The following is a 16,827-nucleotide window of genomic DNA, read 5'->3' as shown; positions in this document are numbered from 1 at the left end:
CGGCGGTGAAGCAGAAGACCTGGACCGGCCTGGGACCTTGTACATCGGCTGTCAGATGGATGGAGAAATACTACTGCTTCAATGGCATCAACTTCACCAGATTTGACCCAGTGACCGGAGAGCGGCTATCCCCCCGACCGCTGGACACCCGAGACTACTTTGTGCGGTGCCCCGGCAGAGGTGAGATGGAGTGTCCCTTTTATTTTATGGCCGGCTCTCCTGATAACGTAGTTCTAGTTGTTGGCAGGCGGAGTGGTGACCCCACCGAGGTGCCGCCTCTCACCCCCCTGCACGCTTCTGTTCCCCCCCAGGACACGCCCACGCCGCCCGCCAGAACGCCACCCTCATGTCCATCAAAGATCGCTGCAGCAAACGTTCCTTCGAGGCTTTCAGCTCAGATGACAAATCCCGAACCTACGCATTCCGAGGTGAGATCCGCCATTGCTGTGCTGACTGCCAGCAGATCACTAGAGACACTGTGTCCTGGGTGGGAGTAGATTGCTAGAGGTCTCCTGTCCTGAGTGGGAGTAGATCACTAGAGACACTGTGTCCTGGGTGGGAGTAGATCACTAGAGGTCTCCTGTCCTGAGTGGGAGTAGAACACTAGAGGTCTCCTGTCCTGAGTGGGAGTAGATCACTAGAGGTCTCCTGTCCTGAGTGGGAGTAGATCACTAGAGGTCTCCTGTCCTGAGTGGGAGTAGAACACTAGAGGTCTCCTGTCCTGAGTGGGAGTAGATCACTAGAGGTCTCCTGTCCTGAGTGGGAGTAGATCACTAGGGCCCTCAGCCTTTTTTCCCCTTATCTTCACCTGGTGATCCTGCCTGTAATACACTTCCTGTCCTCAGGTGACAACATTCACTCACTGTGCTGCGGAGGAGCAGTTTTGTCACTCTAGGACAGGACTAGAGAACGCCTCCCCCTCTCCTCTTCGTCATACCATAGGGTGGAGGTGTAGTTCACAGACAGAATTGGGAAGGGACACAGGAAGTTCTTGTGTTTTGGTGACGTGGAGAGGTTTGATGACGCCGTATCTCCTCCCTCCTGCCAGGTGGCTGGTACTTCCGTGTGGATAGCAGTAAAGATGGGTGGCACGCGTGGCCTCTCAGTCACACATGGAGGACGCTGGAAGGAGTGGTGGATGCGACTTTCTCATACAAGAACCACATGTACTTTATTCAGGTGAGTGTGACTGTCCGAGAGCAAATATCAGCCGGTCACGGAGTGTCTGCACATATGGATGAAGGGCAGCAGAACCTTTGTTCTTTAATACTTGCCCACCACCCGCCTGACCCCTCCAACACTCGCCTTGGCCCCCCGTTCCAGAACACATACCAAAGGTACCGATGTCCTTTATCTCGGGTTGGTAAGTTGGGCTCAGGGTAACATGACCAGTGCCAAGGATTGTGTTTAGGTCTCCAGTGGTGCCCTGTGCATAAAAACAGTCCACTTCAAATGCCCATCACAGGCGCCCCGAGCATAGAGATTCCTGTGAGCCGTTTGGCCAGCGTCCATCCCCACCTGAAGGTTTTATTGTAGAAGGACCAGCCAGTCACCCAGGAAGAAGGACCGGCCAGTCCCCCAGGAAGAAGGACCGGCCAGTCCCCCAGGAAGAAGGACCGGCCAGTCCCCCAGGAAGAAGGACCGGCCAGTCCCCCAGGAAGAAGGACCGGCCAGTCCCCCAGGAAGAAGGACCGGCCAGTCCCCCAGGAAGAAGGACCGGCCAGTCCCCCAGGAAGAAGGACCGGCCAGTCCCCCAGGAAGAAGGACCGGCCAGTCCCCCAGGAAGAAGGACCGGCCAGTCCCCCAGGAAGAAGGACCGGCCAGTCCCCCAGGAAGAAGGACCGGCCAGTCCCCCAGGAAGAAGGACCGGCCAGTCCCCCAGGAAGAAGGACCGGCCAGTCCCCCAGGAAGAAGGACCGGCCAGTCCCCCAGGAAGAAGGACCGGCCAGTCCCCCAGGAAGAAGGACCGGCCAGTCCCCCAGGAAGAAGGACCGGCCAGTCCCCCAGGAAGAAGGACCGGCCAGTCCCCCAGGAAGAAGGACCGGCCAGTCCCCCAGGAAGAAGGACCGGCCAGTCCCCCAGGAAGAAGGACCGGCCAGTCCCCCAGGAAGAAGGACCGGCCAGTCCCCCAGGAAGAAGGACCGGCCAGTCCCCCAGGAAGAAGGACCGGCCAGTCCCCCAGGAAGAAGGACCGGCCAGTCCCCCAGGAAGAAGGACCGGCCAGTCCCCCAGGAAGAAGGACCGGCCAGTCCCCCAGGAAGAAGGACCGGCCAGTCCCCCAGGAAGAAGGACCGGCCAGTCCCCCAGGAAGAAGGACCGGCCAGTCCCCCAGGAAGAAGGACCGGCCAGTCCCCCAGGAAGAAGGACCGGCCAGTCCCCCAGGAAGAAGGACCGGCCAGTCCCCCAGGAAGAAGGACCGGCCAGTCCCCCAGGAAGAAGGACCGGCCAGTCCCCCAGGAAGAAGGACCGGCCAGTCCCCCAGGAAGAAGGACCGGCCAGTCCCCCAGGAAGAAGGACCGGCCAGTCCCCCAGGAAGAAGGACCGGCCAGTCCCCCAGGAAGAAGGACCGGCCAGTCCCCCAGGAAGAAGGACCGGCCAGTCCCCCAGGAAGAAGGACCGGCCAGTCCCCCAGGAAGAAGGACCGGCCAGTCCCCCAGGAAGAAGGACCGGCCAGTCCCCCAGGAAGAAGGACCGGCCAGTCCCCCAGGAAGAAGGACCGGCCAGTCCCCCAGGAAGAAGGACCGGCCAGTCCCCCAGGAAGAAGGACCGGCCAGTCCCCCAGGAAGAAGGACCGGCCAGTCCCCCAGGAAGAAGGACCGGCCAGTCCCCCAGGAAGAAGGACCGGCCAGTCCCCCAGGAAGAAGGACCGGCCAGTCCCCCAGGAAGAAGGACCGGCCAGTCCCCCAGGAAGAAGGACCGGCCAGTCCCCCAGGAAGAAGGACCGGCCAGTCCCCCAGGAAGAAGGACCGGCCAGTCCCCCAGGAAGAAGGACCGGCCAGTCCCCCAGGAAGAAGGACCGGCCAGTCCCCCAGGAAGAAGGACCGGCCAGTCCCCCAGGAAGAAGGACCGGCCAGTCCCCCAGGAAGAAGGACCGGCCAGTCCCCCAGGAAGAAGGACCGGCCAGTCCCCCAGGAAGAAGGACCGGCCAGTCCCCCAGGAAGAAGGACCGGCCAGTCCCCCAGGAAGAAGGACCGGCCAGTCCCCCAGGAAGAAGGACCGGCCAGTCCCCCAGGAAGAAGGACCGGCCAGTCCCCCAGGAAGAAGGACCGGCCAGTCCCCCAGGAAGAAGGACCGGCCAGTCCCCCAGGAAGAAGGACCGGCCAGTCCCCCAGGAAGAAGGACCGGCCAGTCCCCCAGGAAGAAGGACCGGCCAGTCCCCCAGGAAGAAGGACCGGCCAGTCCCCCAGGAAGAAGGACCGGCCAGTCCCCCAGGAAGAAGGACCGGCCAGTCCCCCAGGAAGAAGGACCGGCCAGTCCCCCAGGAAGAAGGACCGGCCAGTCCCCCAGGAAGAAGGACCGGCCAGTCCCCCAGGAAGAAGGACCGGCCAGTCCCCCAGGAAGAAGGACCGGCCAGTCCCCCAGGAAGAAGGACCGGCCAGTCCCCCAGGAAGAAGGACCGGCCAGTCCCCCAGGAAGAAGGACCGGCCAGTCCCCCAGGAAGAAGGACCGGCCAGTCCCCCAGGAAGAAGGACCGGCCAGTCCCCCAGGAAGAAGGACCGGCCAGTCCCCCAGGAAGAAGGACCGGCCAGTCCCCCAGGAAGAAGGACCGGCCAGTCCCCCAGGAAGAAGGACCGGCCAGTCCCCCAGGAAGAAGGACCGGCCAGTCCCCCAGGAAGAAGGACCGGCCAGTCCCCCAGGAAGAAGGACCGGCCAGTCCCCCAGGAAGAAGGACCGGCCAGTCCCCCAGGAAGAAGGACCGGCCAGTCCCCCAGGAAGAAGGACCGGCCAGTCCCCCAGGAAGAAGGACCGGCCAGTCCCCCAGGAAGAAGGACCGGCCAGTCCCCCAGGAAGAAGGACCGGCCAGTCCCCCAGGAAGAAGGACCGGCCAGTCCCCCAGGAAGAAGGACCGGCCAGTCCCCCAGGAAGAAGGACCGGCCAGTCCCCCAGGAAGAAGGACCGGCCAGTCCCCCAGGAAGAAGGACCGGCCAGTCCCCCAGGAAGAAGGACCGGCCAGTCCCCCAGGAAGAAGGACCGGCCAGTCCCCCAGGAAGAAGGACCGGCCAGTCCCCCAGGAAGAAGGACCGGCCAGTCCCCCAGGAAGAAGGACCGGCCAGTCCCCCAGGAAGAAGGACCGGCCAGTCCCCCAGGAAGAAGGACCGGCCAGTCCCCCAGGAAGAAGGACCGGCCAGTCCCCCAGGAAGAAGGACCGGCCAGTCCCCCAGGAAGAAGGACCGGCCAGTCCCCCAGGAAGAAGGACCGGCCAGTCCCCCAGGAAGAAGGACCGGCCAGTCCCCCAGGAAGAAGGACCGGCCAGTCCCCCAGGAAGAAGGACCGGCCAGTCCCCCAGGAAGAAGGACCGGCCAGTCCCCCAGGAAGAAGGACCGGCCAGTCCCCCAGGAAGAAGGACCGGCCAGTCCCCCAGGAAGAAGGACCGGCCAGTCCCCCAGGAAGAAGGACCGGCCAGTCCCCCAGGAAGAAGGACCGGCCAGTCCCCCAGGAAGAAGGACCGGCCAGTCCCCCAGGAAGAAGGACCGGCCAGTCCCCCAGGAAGAAGGACCGGCCAGTCCCCCAGGAAGAAGGACCGGCCAGTCCCCCAGGAAGAAGGACCGGCCAGTCCCCCAGGAAGAAGGACCGGCCAGTCCCCCAGGAAGAAGGACCGGCCAGTCCCCCAGGAAGAAGGACCGGCCAGTCCCCCAGGAAGAAGGACCGGCCAGTCCCCCAGGAAGAAGGACCGGCCAGTCCCCCAGGAAGAAGGACCGGCCAGTCCCCCAGGAAGAAGGACCGGCCAGTCCCCCAGGAAGAAGGACCGGCCAGTCCCCCAGGAAGAAGGACCGGCCAGTCCCCCAGGAAGAAGGACCGGCCAGTCCCCCAGGAAGAAGGACCGGCCAGTCCCCCAGGAAGAAGGACCGGCCAGTCCCCCAGGAAGAAGGACCGGCCAGTCCCCCAGGAAGAAGGACCGGCCAGTCCCCCAGGAAGAAGGACCGGCCAGTCCCCCAGGAAGAAGGACCGGCCAGTCCCCCAGGAAGAAGGACCGGCCAGTCCCCCAGGAAGAAGGACCGGCCAGTCCCCCAGGAAGAAGGACCGGCCAGTCCCCCAGGAAGAAGGACCGGCCAGTCCCCCAGGAAGAAGGACCGGCCAGTCCCCCAGGAAGAAGGACCGGCCAGTCCCCCAGGAAGAAGGACCGGCCAGTCCCCCAGGAAGAAGGACCGGCCAGTCCCCCAGGAAGAAGGACCGGCCAGTCCCCCAGGAAGAAGGACCGGCCAGTCCCCCAGGAAGAAGGACCGGCCAGTCCCCCAGGAAGAAGGACCGGCCAGTCCCCCAGGAAGAAGGACCGGCCAGTCCCCCAGGAAGAAGGACCGGCCAGTCCCCCAGGAAGAAGGACCGGCCAGTCCCCCAGGAAGAAGGACCGGCCAGTCCCCCAGGAAGAAGGACCGGCCAGTCCCCCAGGAAGAAGGACCGGCCAGTCCCCCAGGAAGAAGGACCGGCCAGTCCCCCAGGAAGAAGGACCGGCCAGTCCCCCAGGAAGAAGGACCGGCCAGTCACCCAGGAAGAAGGACCAGCCAGTCACCCAGGAAGAAAAACCGGCCAGTCACCCAGGAAGAAGGACCGGCCAGGAAGAAGGACCGGCCAGTCACCCAGGAAGAAGGACCGGCCAGTCACCCAGGAAGAAGGACCGGCCAGTCACCCAGGAAGAAGGACCGGCCAGTCACCCAGGAAGAAGGACCGGCCAGTCACCCAGGAAGAAGGACCGGCCAGTCACCCAGGAAGAAGGACCGGCCAGTCACCCAGGAAGAAGGACCGGCCAGTCACCCAGGAAGAAGGACCGGCCAGTCACCCAGGAAGAAGGACCGGCCAGTCACCCAGGAAGAAGGACCGGCCAGTCACCCAGGAAGAAGGACCGGCCAGTCACCCAGGAAGAAGGACCGGCCAGTCACCCAGGAAGAAGGACCGGCCAGTCACCCAGGAAGAAGGACCGGCCAGTCACCCAGGAAGAAGGACCGGCCAGTCACCCAGGAAGAAGGACCGGCCAGTCACCCAGGAAGAAGGACCGGCCAGTCACCCAGGAAGAAGGACCGGCCAGTCACCCAGGAAGAAGGACCGGCCAGTCACCCAGGAAGAAGGACCGGCCAGTCACCCAGGAAGAAGGACCGGCCAGTCACCCAGGAAGAAGGACCGGCCAGTCACCCAGGAAGAAGGACCGGCCAGTCACCCAGGAAGAAGGACCGGCCAGTCACCCAGGAAGAAGGACCGGCCAGTCACCCAGGAAGAAGGACCGGCCAGTCACCCAGGAAGAAGGACCGGCCAGTCACCCAGGAAGAAGGACCGGCCAGTCACCCAGGAAGAAGGACCGGCCAGTCACCCAGGAAGAAGGACCGGCCAGTCACCCAGGAAGAAGGACCGGCCAGTCACCCAGGAAGAAGGACCGGCCAGTCACCCAGGAAGAAGGACCGGCCAGTCACCCAGGAAGAAGGACCGGCCAGTCACCCAGGAAGAAGGACCGGCCAGTCACCCAGGAAGAAGGACCGGCCAGTCACCCAGGAAGAAGGACCGGCCAGTCACCCAGGAAGAAGGACCGGCCAGTCACCCAGGAAGAAGGACCGGCCAGTCACCCAGGAAGAAGGACCGGCCAGTCACCCAGGAAGAAGGACCGGCCAGTCACCCAGGAAGAAGGACCGGCCAGTCACCCAGGAAGAAGGACCGGCCAGTCACCCAGGAAGAAGGACCGGCCAGTCACCCAGGAAGAAGGACCGGCCAGTCACCCAGGAAGAAGGACCGGCCAGTCACCCAGGAAGAAGGACCGGCCAGTCACCCAGGAAGAAGGACCGGCCAGTCACCCAGGAAGAAGGACCGGCCAGTCACCCAGGAAGAAGGACCGGCCAGTCACCCAGGAAGAAGGACCGGCCAGTCACCCAGGAAGAAGGACCGGCCAGTCACCCAGGAAGAAGGACCGGCCAGTCACCCAGGAAGAAGGACCGGCCAGTCACCCAGGAAGAAGGACCGGCCAGTCACCCAGGAAGAAGGACCGGCCAGTCACCCAGGAAGAAGGACCGGCCAGTCACCCAGGAAGAAGGACCGGCCAGTCACCCAGGAAGAAGGACCGGCCAGTCACCCAGGAAGAAGGACCGGCCAGTCACCCAGGAAGAAGGACCGGCCAGTCACCCAGGAAGAAGGACCGGCCAGTCACCCAGGAAGAAGGACCGGCCAGTCACCCAGGAAGAAGGACCGGCCAGTCACCCAGGAAGAAGGACCGGCCAGTCACCCAGGAAGAAGGACCGGCCAGTCACCCAGGAAGAAGGACCGGCCAGTCACCCAGGAAGAAGGACCGGCCAGTCACCCAGGAAGAAGGACCGGCCAGTCACCCAGGAAGAAGGACCGGCCAGTCACCCAGGAAGAAGGACCGGCCAGTCACCCAGGAAGAAGGACCGGCCAGTCACCCAGGAAGAAGGACCGGCCAGTCACCCAGGAAGAAGGACCGGCCAGTCACCCAGGAAGAAGGACCGGCCAGTCACCCAGGAAGAAGGACCGGCCAGTCACCCAGGAAGAAGGACCGGCCAGTCACCCAGGAAGAAGGACCGGCCAGTCACCCAGGAAGAAGGACCGGCCAGTCACCCAGGAAGAAGGACCGGCCAGTCACCCAGGAAGAAGGACCGGCCAGTCACCCAGGAAGAAGGACCGGCCAGTCACCCAGGAAGAAGGACCGGCCAGTCACCCAGGAAGAAGGACCGGCCAGTCACCCAGGAAGAAGGACCGGCCAGTCACCCAGGAAGAAGGACCGGCCAGTCACCCAGGAAGAAGGACCGGCCAGTCACCCAGGAAGAAGGACCGGCCAGTCACCCAGGAAGAAGGACCGGCCAGTCACCCAGGAAGAAGGACCGGCCAGTCACCCAGGAAGAAGGACCGGCCAGTCACCCAGGAAGAAGGACCGGCCAGTCACCCAGGAAGAAGGACCGGCCAGTCACCCAGGAAGAAGGACCGGCCAGTCACCCAGGAAGAAGGACCGGCCAGTCACCCAGGAAGAAGGACCAGCCAGTCACCCAGGAAGAAGGACCGGCCAGTCACCCAGGAAGAAGGACCGGCCAGTCACCCAGGAAGAAGGACCGGCCAGTCACCCAGGAAGAAGGACCGGCCAGTCACCCAGGAAGAAGGACCGGCCAGTCACCCAGGAAGAAGGACCGGCCAGTCACCCAGGAAGAAGGACCGGCCAGGAAGAAGGACCGGCCAGTCAGCCAGGAAGAAGGACCAGCCAGTCATCCAGGAAGAAGGACCGGCCAGTCACCCAGGAAGAAGGACCAGCCAGTCACCCAGGAAGAAGGACCGGCCAGTCACCCAGGAAGAAGGACCAGCCAGTCACCCAGGAAGAAGGACCAGCCAGTCACCCAGGAAGAAGGACCAGCCAGTCACCCAGGCAGAAGGACCAGCCAGTCACCCAGGAAGAAGGACCAGCCAGTCACCCAGGCAGAAGGACCATGTACAGTGATGATGATGTGTCAGCCTGATGCTGAAACTGCCTCCATTGTAGCAGCTATACATCAGTGAAAGGGTTATTATCAGTATCACCTTCTGCATCTACTCATAGCTAACACATTACAACATTCTACTTCTTCCACCTCCAAGGTTCTTCATGTCGGGTCATCTGCCCGCTATAGGTAGGAAGCTTTAACCTGCAGGTTCTTGTGCTCAGCTTGTCATGTGACCTCCTGCTCTTGTCTTCCCTCTCCCCTAGGGGCCACAAGTGAGCATTTACTCAACTGATCAGATCTACATCCCGATCGCCGGCTATCCAAAGCCCATCCAGGAGGAGTGGCAGGTCCCCGGGGTCACAGCAGTGGACGCCGCCTTCACCTGCCCCCATTCCAGTGACCTGTACATCATTAGAGGTCGGTGTCTCATGCTGAACACTGGGCAGGAAGAGCCAAAAGAGCATTTGTTGTGGCTTATATTCACTCAAAACAAGTGAACGGCCCTAAAAATTGTTTATAAGTAGATCCCTTAGTATTCTTGTAAGGATCTATTCACTGACGAGGACCCCGAGTGATCTAGTTAGGATCTGCTAACCGATGGGGACTCTTATTGACCTAGTAAGGATCTAGTTATCGATGGAGACCCTCAGTAATCATGTAAGGGTCAGGTCATTGATAGGAACTCTAAGCGATCCTCTAAAACTCTAGTCATTGATCTCAGTGATCTAGTAAAGATGCAGCATTTCTGGAGACTCTCAGTGATATTGCGAGGGTCTCGTCATTGATGGTGGCTCTTAGTGATCCAGCAAGGATTTGGCCATTGATGGTGACTCTTAGTGATCCAGTAAGGATCGGGTCATTGATGGTGGCTCTTAGTGATCCAGTAAGGATCTGGTCATTGATGGTGGCTCTTAGTGATCCAGTAAGGATCTGGTCATTGATGGTGGCTCTTAGTGATCCAGCAAGGATTTGGCCATTGATGGTGACTCTTAGTGATCCAGTAAGGATCGGGTCATTGATGGTGGCTCTTAGTGATCCAGTAAGGATCTGGTCATTGATGGTGGCTCTTAGTGATCCAGTAAGGATCTGGTCATTGATGGTGGCTCTTAGTGATCCAGTAAGGATCTGGTCATTGATGGTGGCTCTTAGTGATCCAGTAAGGATCTGGTCATTGATGGTGGCTCTTAGTGATCCAGTAAGGATCTGGTCATTGATGGTGGCTCTTAGTGATCCAGTAAGGATCTGGTCATTGATGGTGGCTCTTAGTGATCCAGTAAGGATCTGGTCATTGATGGTGGCTCTTAGTGATCCAGTAAGGATCTGGTCATTGATGGTGGCTCTTAGTGATCCAGTAAGGATCTGGTCATTGATGGTGGCTCTTAGTGATCCAGTAAGGATCTGGTCATTGATGGTGGCTCTTAGTGATCCAGTAAGGATCTGGTCATTGATGGTGGCTCTTAGTGATCCAGTAAGGATCTGGTCATTGATGGTGGCTCTTAGTGATCCAGTAAGGATCTGGTCATTGATGGTGGCTCTTAGTGATCCAGTAAGGATCTGGTCATTGATGGTGGCTCTTAGTGATCCAGTAAGGATTTGGTCATTGATGGTGGCTCTTAGTGATCCAGTAAGGATCTGGTCATTGATGGTGGCTCTTAGTGATCCAGTAAGGATCTGGTCATTGATGGTGGCTCTTAGTGATCCAGTAAGGATCTGGTCATTGATGGTGGCTCTTAGTAATCCAGTAAGGATCTGGTCATTGATGGTGGCTCTTAGTGATCCAGCAAGGATTTGGCCATTGATGGTGACTCTTAGTGATCCAGTAAGGATCGGGTCATTGATGGTGGCTCTTAGTGATCCAGTAAGGATCTGGTCATTGATGGTGGCTCTTAGTGATCCAGTAAGGATCTGGTCATTGATGGTGGCTCTTAGTGATCCAGCAAGGATTTGGCCATTGATGGTGACTCTTAGTGATCCAGTAAGGATCGGGTCATTGATGGTGGCTCTTAGTGATCCAGTAAGGATCTGGTCAATGATGGTGGCTCTTAGTGATCCAGTAAGGATCGGGTCATTGATGGTGGCTCTTAGTGATCCAGTAAGGATCTGGTCAATGATGGTGGCTCTTAGTGATCCAGTAAGGATCGGGTCATTGATGGTGGCTCTTAGTGATCCAGTAAGGATCTGGTCATTGATGGTGGCTCTTAGTAATCCAGTAAGCATCTGGTCATAGATGGTGACTCTTAGTGATTCAGTATGGATCTATTCATTGATGGAGACTAATAGTGATCTGTCAAGGATCTAGTGGTTGATAGGGACCCGTGGTGATCCAGTAAGGATCTAATAGTTTATGGGAACTAAAAATAATCCAGTAAGATTCTAATTTGCAGCAATGGTTGGTTGCCCTAAAATCAGCTGGGACTGCCAGTATGCCCACCGCCCATAATTGCTTATTCAGGAATACTCTCATTGCCAGAGCGTTCCTCTGCTGGGCCCAATCTTGGTGATCTAGTAAGGATCTGATCATTAGTTAGGACTCTTTATCTGGTAAAGACCTGGTCACTGGTGGGGACTCTTATTGATCTAGAGAGGATCTAGTTACCGATGGGCATCTCAGTGATCCAGTTAGGATCTGGCCATTGATAGTGACTCTTGGTGGTCCTCTGAGGCTCCAGTCATTGATGAGGACTCTCAGTGATCTGGTAAATATACAGAAATCTCTGGAGACTGTCAATTATATTCTAAGGATCCGGTCTCCCATGGATTCAGTTAGGATCTGGTCATCGATGGTGACTCTTGGTCATCCGAAATGATCTAACCATTGATGAGGACTCGTAGTGATCCAGTAAGGGTGTATTGATTGATGCAGACTGGTAGTAATCCCATCACTGGAGGTGATCCAGGAAGGATCTGGTCATTGATAATGATGGACAGGCTTGATGTGGGATCTCACATTTTCTTTTCTCCAGGTAATAGAATGTTCTTGGTGGACCTGATCACTCGGCAGCAGTCTGGAGAGGCCAGAACCATCATTCACTCGGAGGTGGACAGCGCGATGTGTAATGCTCATGGCCTCTACCTCTTCCATGGAATTTCCTATTACCATTACAAGGATGCCATGGAGCTGCTGGCTGCCACTGAGGCCCCTGCTGCTGGGAACATCGCCTCCACCTTCATGGACTGCTAGAGAAGAATGAGGAGTGCACACCACCCGACACATGGTAGAGGAGAGCGAAGAGCCCACATAACCCAACACATGCTAGAGGAGAGCGAGGAGCCCACATAACCCAACACATGCTAGAGGAGAGCGAGGAGCCCACATCACCCATCACATGCTAGAGGAGAGCGAGGAGCCCAAATGACCCATCACATGCTAGAGAAGAGCGAGGAGCCCACATCACCCATCACATGCTAGAGGAGAGCGAGGAGCCCAAATGACCCATCACATGCTAGAGGAGAGCGAGGAGCCCACATCACCCATCACATGCTAGAGGAGAGCGAGGAGCCCACATAACCCAACACATGCTAGAGGAGAGCGAGGAGCCCACATCACCCATCACATGCTAGAGGAGAGCGAGGAGCCCAAATGACCCATCACATGCTAGAGAAGAGCGAGGAGCCCACATCACCCATCACATGCTAGAGGAGAGCGAGGAGCCCACATCACCCATCACATGCTAGAGGAGAGCGAGGAGCCCACATCACCCATCACATGCTAGAGGAGAGCGAGGAGCCCACATCACCCATCACATGCTAGAGGAGAGCGAGGAGCCCACATCACCCATCACATGCTAGAGGAGAGCGAGGAGCCCACATCACCCGACACAGAGAACATAGAGAGCTATTTAACGGAAATATTCCCAAATATCCGATTGTAGTTTTATTTCTAGAAATGTCTAATAAAATGGAAACAATAATAAGAAGAATATCGTCCATAGAATTTATTTTACTGCAAAGTGCCAGAAAAAAACTATAATCCTCCTGTAATAAGGTGACAACAATGTGATGTGTGCGCTGTACATGATCCATAGAGAACACGGAGACCAGAGAACCTCTGCCTATGGGAACAGGAAATAAGAAAAGAGGAAGAACTAGAAACTTTCCAAATGACCCCCAACGCCCCCCTCCCATCCTTCCTCCCTCACTTTCTCCCTCCCTCCCTTCCATCCTTCCTTCCTCTCTCCCTCCCTCCCTCCCTCTCTCCCTTCCTCTCTCCCTTCCTCTCTCCCTCCCTTCCTCTCTCCCTTCCTCTCTCCCTCCCTTCCTTCCTCTCCCTCCCTCCCTTCCTTCCTCCCTCCCTCCCTTCCTTCCTCTCCCTCCCTCCCTTCCTTCCTCTCTCCCTCCCTCCCTTCCTTCCTCTCTCCCTCCCTTCCTTCCTCTCTCCCTCCCTCCCTTCCTTCCTCTCTCCCTCCCTTCCTTCCTCCCTTTACTGCTTTGCCGAAACAGACAGAAATAGATTGAAATCCAACCAAAACCAACATAATAACCCCTTTTGTGGCTCCACTGAAGAGATTTCCCCTCACTTCCTGTCCTGGAGACCACGGCCTAGACTGGAAGTGAGGGAGAATCTGCGACGGACAAAGGCAGCAATACAATACATTGTAGTCTGGGGGGAAATCTAGAAGCACTGTCCACTTTTTACTGGAAGTCTGCTGCAGGCAGGAAAGACATTACCTCAGTCTCCTCCACCTGCTAACCCTAAGGGGGACCCCTGTGCAAAAACACCCCCAAAAAAGTGGGTTTCCCCCATCACATTGAAGTGCCACCTTCAAATCAAGACCCCCCCCCCTTCACACCAGTAGCCCCCCTTCACATCAGAGTCCCTCTTTCACATCAGAGTCCCAACTTCACATCAGAGTCCCCACTTCCATATCAGAATCCCCCCTTTCATATCAGAGTTCCCCTTTCACATCAGAGTCCCCGTTTGCCTTAGTCTTCATTCCCCCCTTCACATCACAATCCCACTACCACAACATTCTGAGGCACCCCTGAGGAGGCCAGGAGTCACCCCAATGTGCCACCACACCCTGGCTGAGAAAGGGTCTTTAAATTGTTTCTTTACCAGCCAATGTGTTTTGTTTTTTCTAAATGTAATATTGCAGTGTGGCCACTAGATGGCGGTGAGGGACACATACAATGATTACTCATTTCCTATGGTCTTTTAGCGCCATCTAGTGGCCATAATCCAATATTACATACATAGCTACATAGTATTTGAGGTTGAATAAAGACATTAGTCCATCAAGTCCAACCTATTAGGATCTCATTCTAGGAGTACCCGTACCCCTGTATATTACGGTCCCTTAAGAAATCGTAATATTACAGCTCATCGGTAGACTGAGCCTTGTGTAAATGTCCATACCTGAGGGTATCATCTAGGAACTTTTGTGTCTGTTCCCCATAATCAATAAAACTAGACATTGGCACTGGCTGTATTGTAGCTGAGATGCAGTAAAAGGATACCTGAGGCAGTCTGTATCCTGATCTGACTGTATGTTGGCCCTCGGGGTAGGGTCCCCCTTTTCTTCAAGCGAAACCCGAACACTCAATCGACGCATGGACATTTTTTCGGGAGAATGAGTCGCGGCTTATTCATATATAAAAATTGCCGCCCATTCATATGTAAATATCACAGTTGAGACTATTTTCAGTGGGGGGACCAGTAGCCCCTATCTTCATTTTGGTTGCCCCTGTCTGTCTGACATCTTGTGTCCAGGTTTCTGCTGCCATGAAACCCGAACAGAGCATTCAAAACCCGGACTGTCCGGGTGAATCCTGGACAGGTGGCAACCCTACCTCGGGGGCTAGAGGTGGACAGCTCTGTCACAACACAATGAAAGATCATGGAAAGATTTGTATGCAAGTTTTATTGGATGGTTACACACACACACGCACACACACAATACATAACGATCTACAGCCGTGCATCGGTTCCATTGGATGACATCACACAGGGCCTAATGGTGCAGGACAGATACAGAATGTGAAAACGGGACATCCGGAATATTCCAGAATATGAGTGCTCTAGTTGGCCATACAGGGCCACGGTCTATGGGCATCCCGGATTATCTGCCCCTAATCCTTCCATCTATAAGTCTGCACACAAGCAATATATCTAAACCCCGACGTTATTTTGTTTTTCATTTCGGCCATAAAAAATAAAGGTTTAAAGATGAAGTTTAATCTGCTTATATTTTGCATTCCCTGTACATGGCTTCCCAAAAACATCACAGCACCCTGCCTCAGCACTCTTCTCAGGAGCCCTCAGCCCTGATGCAAGCAGTGGGCTGGCTCTTGGGAGGAGTTATGCAAATGCCAGTGGGTGGGTGCCAGTCTGGAGGAGTGGGCGTTTCTAGGCAGGCTGTATATGCTTAGATAACGCCCACATGTGATGCTGAGCTTCTATGATTGAAAGGACTGAAAGCCAATGAATGAAAGGGGCGGGGCCAGGGACAGTCAGCAAGACAGACTATTTGACTTGCTGCAGCTTCTAATGCACATGGTGAGGAGCTCCCAGTGTGCAGTGATATCAGAGGAAGCCATTTCAGCCCAGGAGAGGAGACCGAAGGGAAGGCCGGAGGTCAGATTGGAGTATCTAAAGCTAAAATGTCTTTTTTTAGTTTGGTTCTACAATATAAGGCAAATATTGGGCTATGCGGACTCGTATTGGGGGGATTTCCCTTCACTTCCTGTCCTGTACACACACAAACAGATCTCACTTGCTGATAGAAAAGTCCAGTCAGAGCATCAACGTACCAACCGAACCTGAACCTGGGCGGATTTACGTCACATGGTTCAGCCGAAGATACACACGGTGCCGGTGGCCATGCGGTGTTTATACTCATAGAGGACGTAGGAGGCTTGGGGGAAATTTCCCGCCATATCCAGCTTCCCCGGCACCGTGTGAATGGTAACTCCCTTGTCCAGCCCGGTGGTCAGTTTCTTCAGCATGCGCTGGGCGAGGTACTGCTTGGCGTAGCCGGGATCGGCCTCAATGTTGGCGTAGACGTCGGGCGGCGGGTTGGGGAGTTTCCATTCCAGTTCCCCGATGAGATGGTTGATCTTCCCCTTGTCTAGAGAGACAGGGTTCTCGCTGTAGCTCAGGACGACTTGTGTGCCGCATTCCCCCCTCACAGAGATGTAGTTCCCGTGGACCAGGACCCCACCGGCTTTATCAGTCTGCGAGTGGGAGACCATCACCGCCCAGCGTAGCCAGTCATAATTCTTCTCCATCTGCTTGAGGAGGGCGCTGGCTTTCTCCTCATCAGACAAGTCCTCGTTCAGTGGCAGGAACTTCTCCACGTCTTCTTGGGCTTGTGTCTTGAAGTAGGAGGCGCAGTCTCTGGAGGTGTCCTCCATCCTCTTATAAAGAACGGCCATCTTGTCTGTCCATCTGCCCATCATGAGTTGGGTATCCCGACCGGTCAAGGAACCGTGGACGAAAAGGCACAGGAGACCCGTGGCCAGGACGAAGTTGACCTGTTGGCAGAAGGCGATCATCTGCCAGCGACGTGGGTGGTTGTCCCGAATCACCTGCTGTAGGAGGGTCACCTGCTCTGCCAGCACGGAGATGCCCAGCAGGCGGTTATAGAGGGCGTTGAGCTGGCGGTCAATCTTGTAGTCGGTCACGTATTGAAGGAAGACCTCCTTCTCTTTGTCTTTGTACGGCTTCCCGGCCCGCACCACCGTGGCCAGCTGCTGGTACACCACCGTGATGCCATCTTCACACTTGGTGACATCAGAGTCTCTCATCAACCCCTTCCCTGCAGCCAGCTGCCGGTCCAGGGATTCCAGGGTCTTCCTGACGAACTCTATTTCATCGGCGGTGGCCGTCTCATTGATCTGAGCGACGAGTCCCAGGACCACCGAGTTCACTGACTGGAGGAAGCCCACGGACTCCCACGCCTTCGTGAAGAGAGCCATCAGAGAAGCACAGTGTGAGGAATCTGGATGGGGAGAAGAGAACGAGAAACATCAAACTACAACCCGCCAATGTCACAGCTGGGTGGAAGATTTATAAATCAGCCCCGTGCTGTTCACATCTCTGCATTGTGGGAGTGCAGGTGATCCCACGTCACATGGTGCAATGTTAGGTGCACCGCGGCACCATTATTTCTTAATGACACCCCAACGCACCCAGCCAAAGCGAGCTGTACCCTATAACCATGCGCTGCACTGTGATATTTATAGTGACATTAAAGCCCCCCCCCCC

General features: G+C 56.9%; 2 protein-coding genes across 2 annotated transcripts in view; one reads left to right on the top strand and one right to left on the bottom strand.

The window, feature by feature from the left end:
* HPX (hemopexin) overlaps positions 1-12,431 on the top strand; it is a gene marked incomplete at its 5' end in the record, with an annotated part of 19,501 nt that extends 7,070 nt beyond the window's left edge. The window contains 5 exons of the mRNA XM_018572920.1: positions 7-180; positions 312-428; positions 1,049-1,179; positions 8,885-9,038; positions 11,585-12,431. Of these exons, the coding sequence (XP_018428422.1) occupies positions 7-180; positions 312-428; positions 1,049-1,179; positions 8,885-9,038; positions 11,585-11,802 (794 nt within the window). The remainder of the gene's footprint in view (positions 1-6; positions 181-311; positions 429-1,048; positions 1,180-8,884; positions 9,039-11,584) is intronic.
* Positions 12,432-15,335: 2,904 nt separating this feature from the next.
* The window catches only part of LOC108800935, a 4,482-nt gene continuing 2,990 nt past the window's right edge, over positions 15,336-16,827 (bottom strand). The window contains exon 2 of the mRNA XM_018572919.1: positions 15,336-16,561. Coding sequence (XP_018428421.1) covers positions 15,411-16,561 — 1,151 coding nt within the window. The 3' untranslated portion in view covers positions 15,336-15,410. The remainder of the gene's footprint in view (positions 16,562-16,827) is intronic.

Source organism: Nanorana parkeri, unplaced genomic scaffold (genome assembly GCF_000935625.1).
Source record: "Nanorana parkeri isolate BGI_ZX_2015 unplaced genomic scaffold, ASM93562v1 scaffold2169, whole genome shotgun sequence".
Lineage (NCBI taxonomy): Eukaryota > Metazoa > Chordata > Amphibia > Anura > Dicroglossidae > Nanorana > Nanorana parkeri.
The sequence above is the reverse complement of the archived record's forward strand: the minus strand, read 5'-3'. Positions and strand labels throughout refer to the sequence as shown.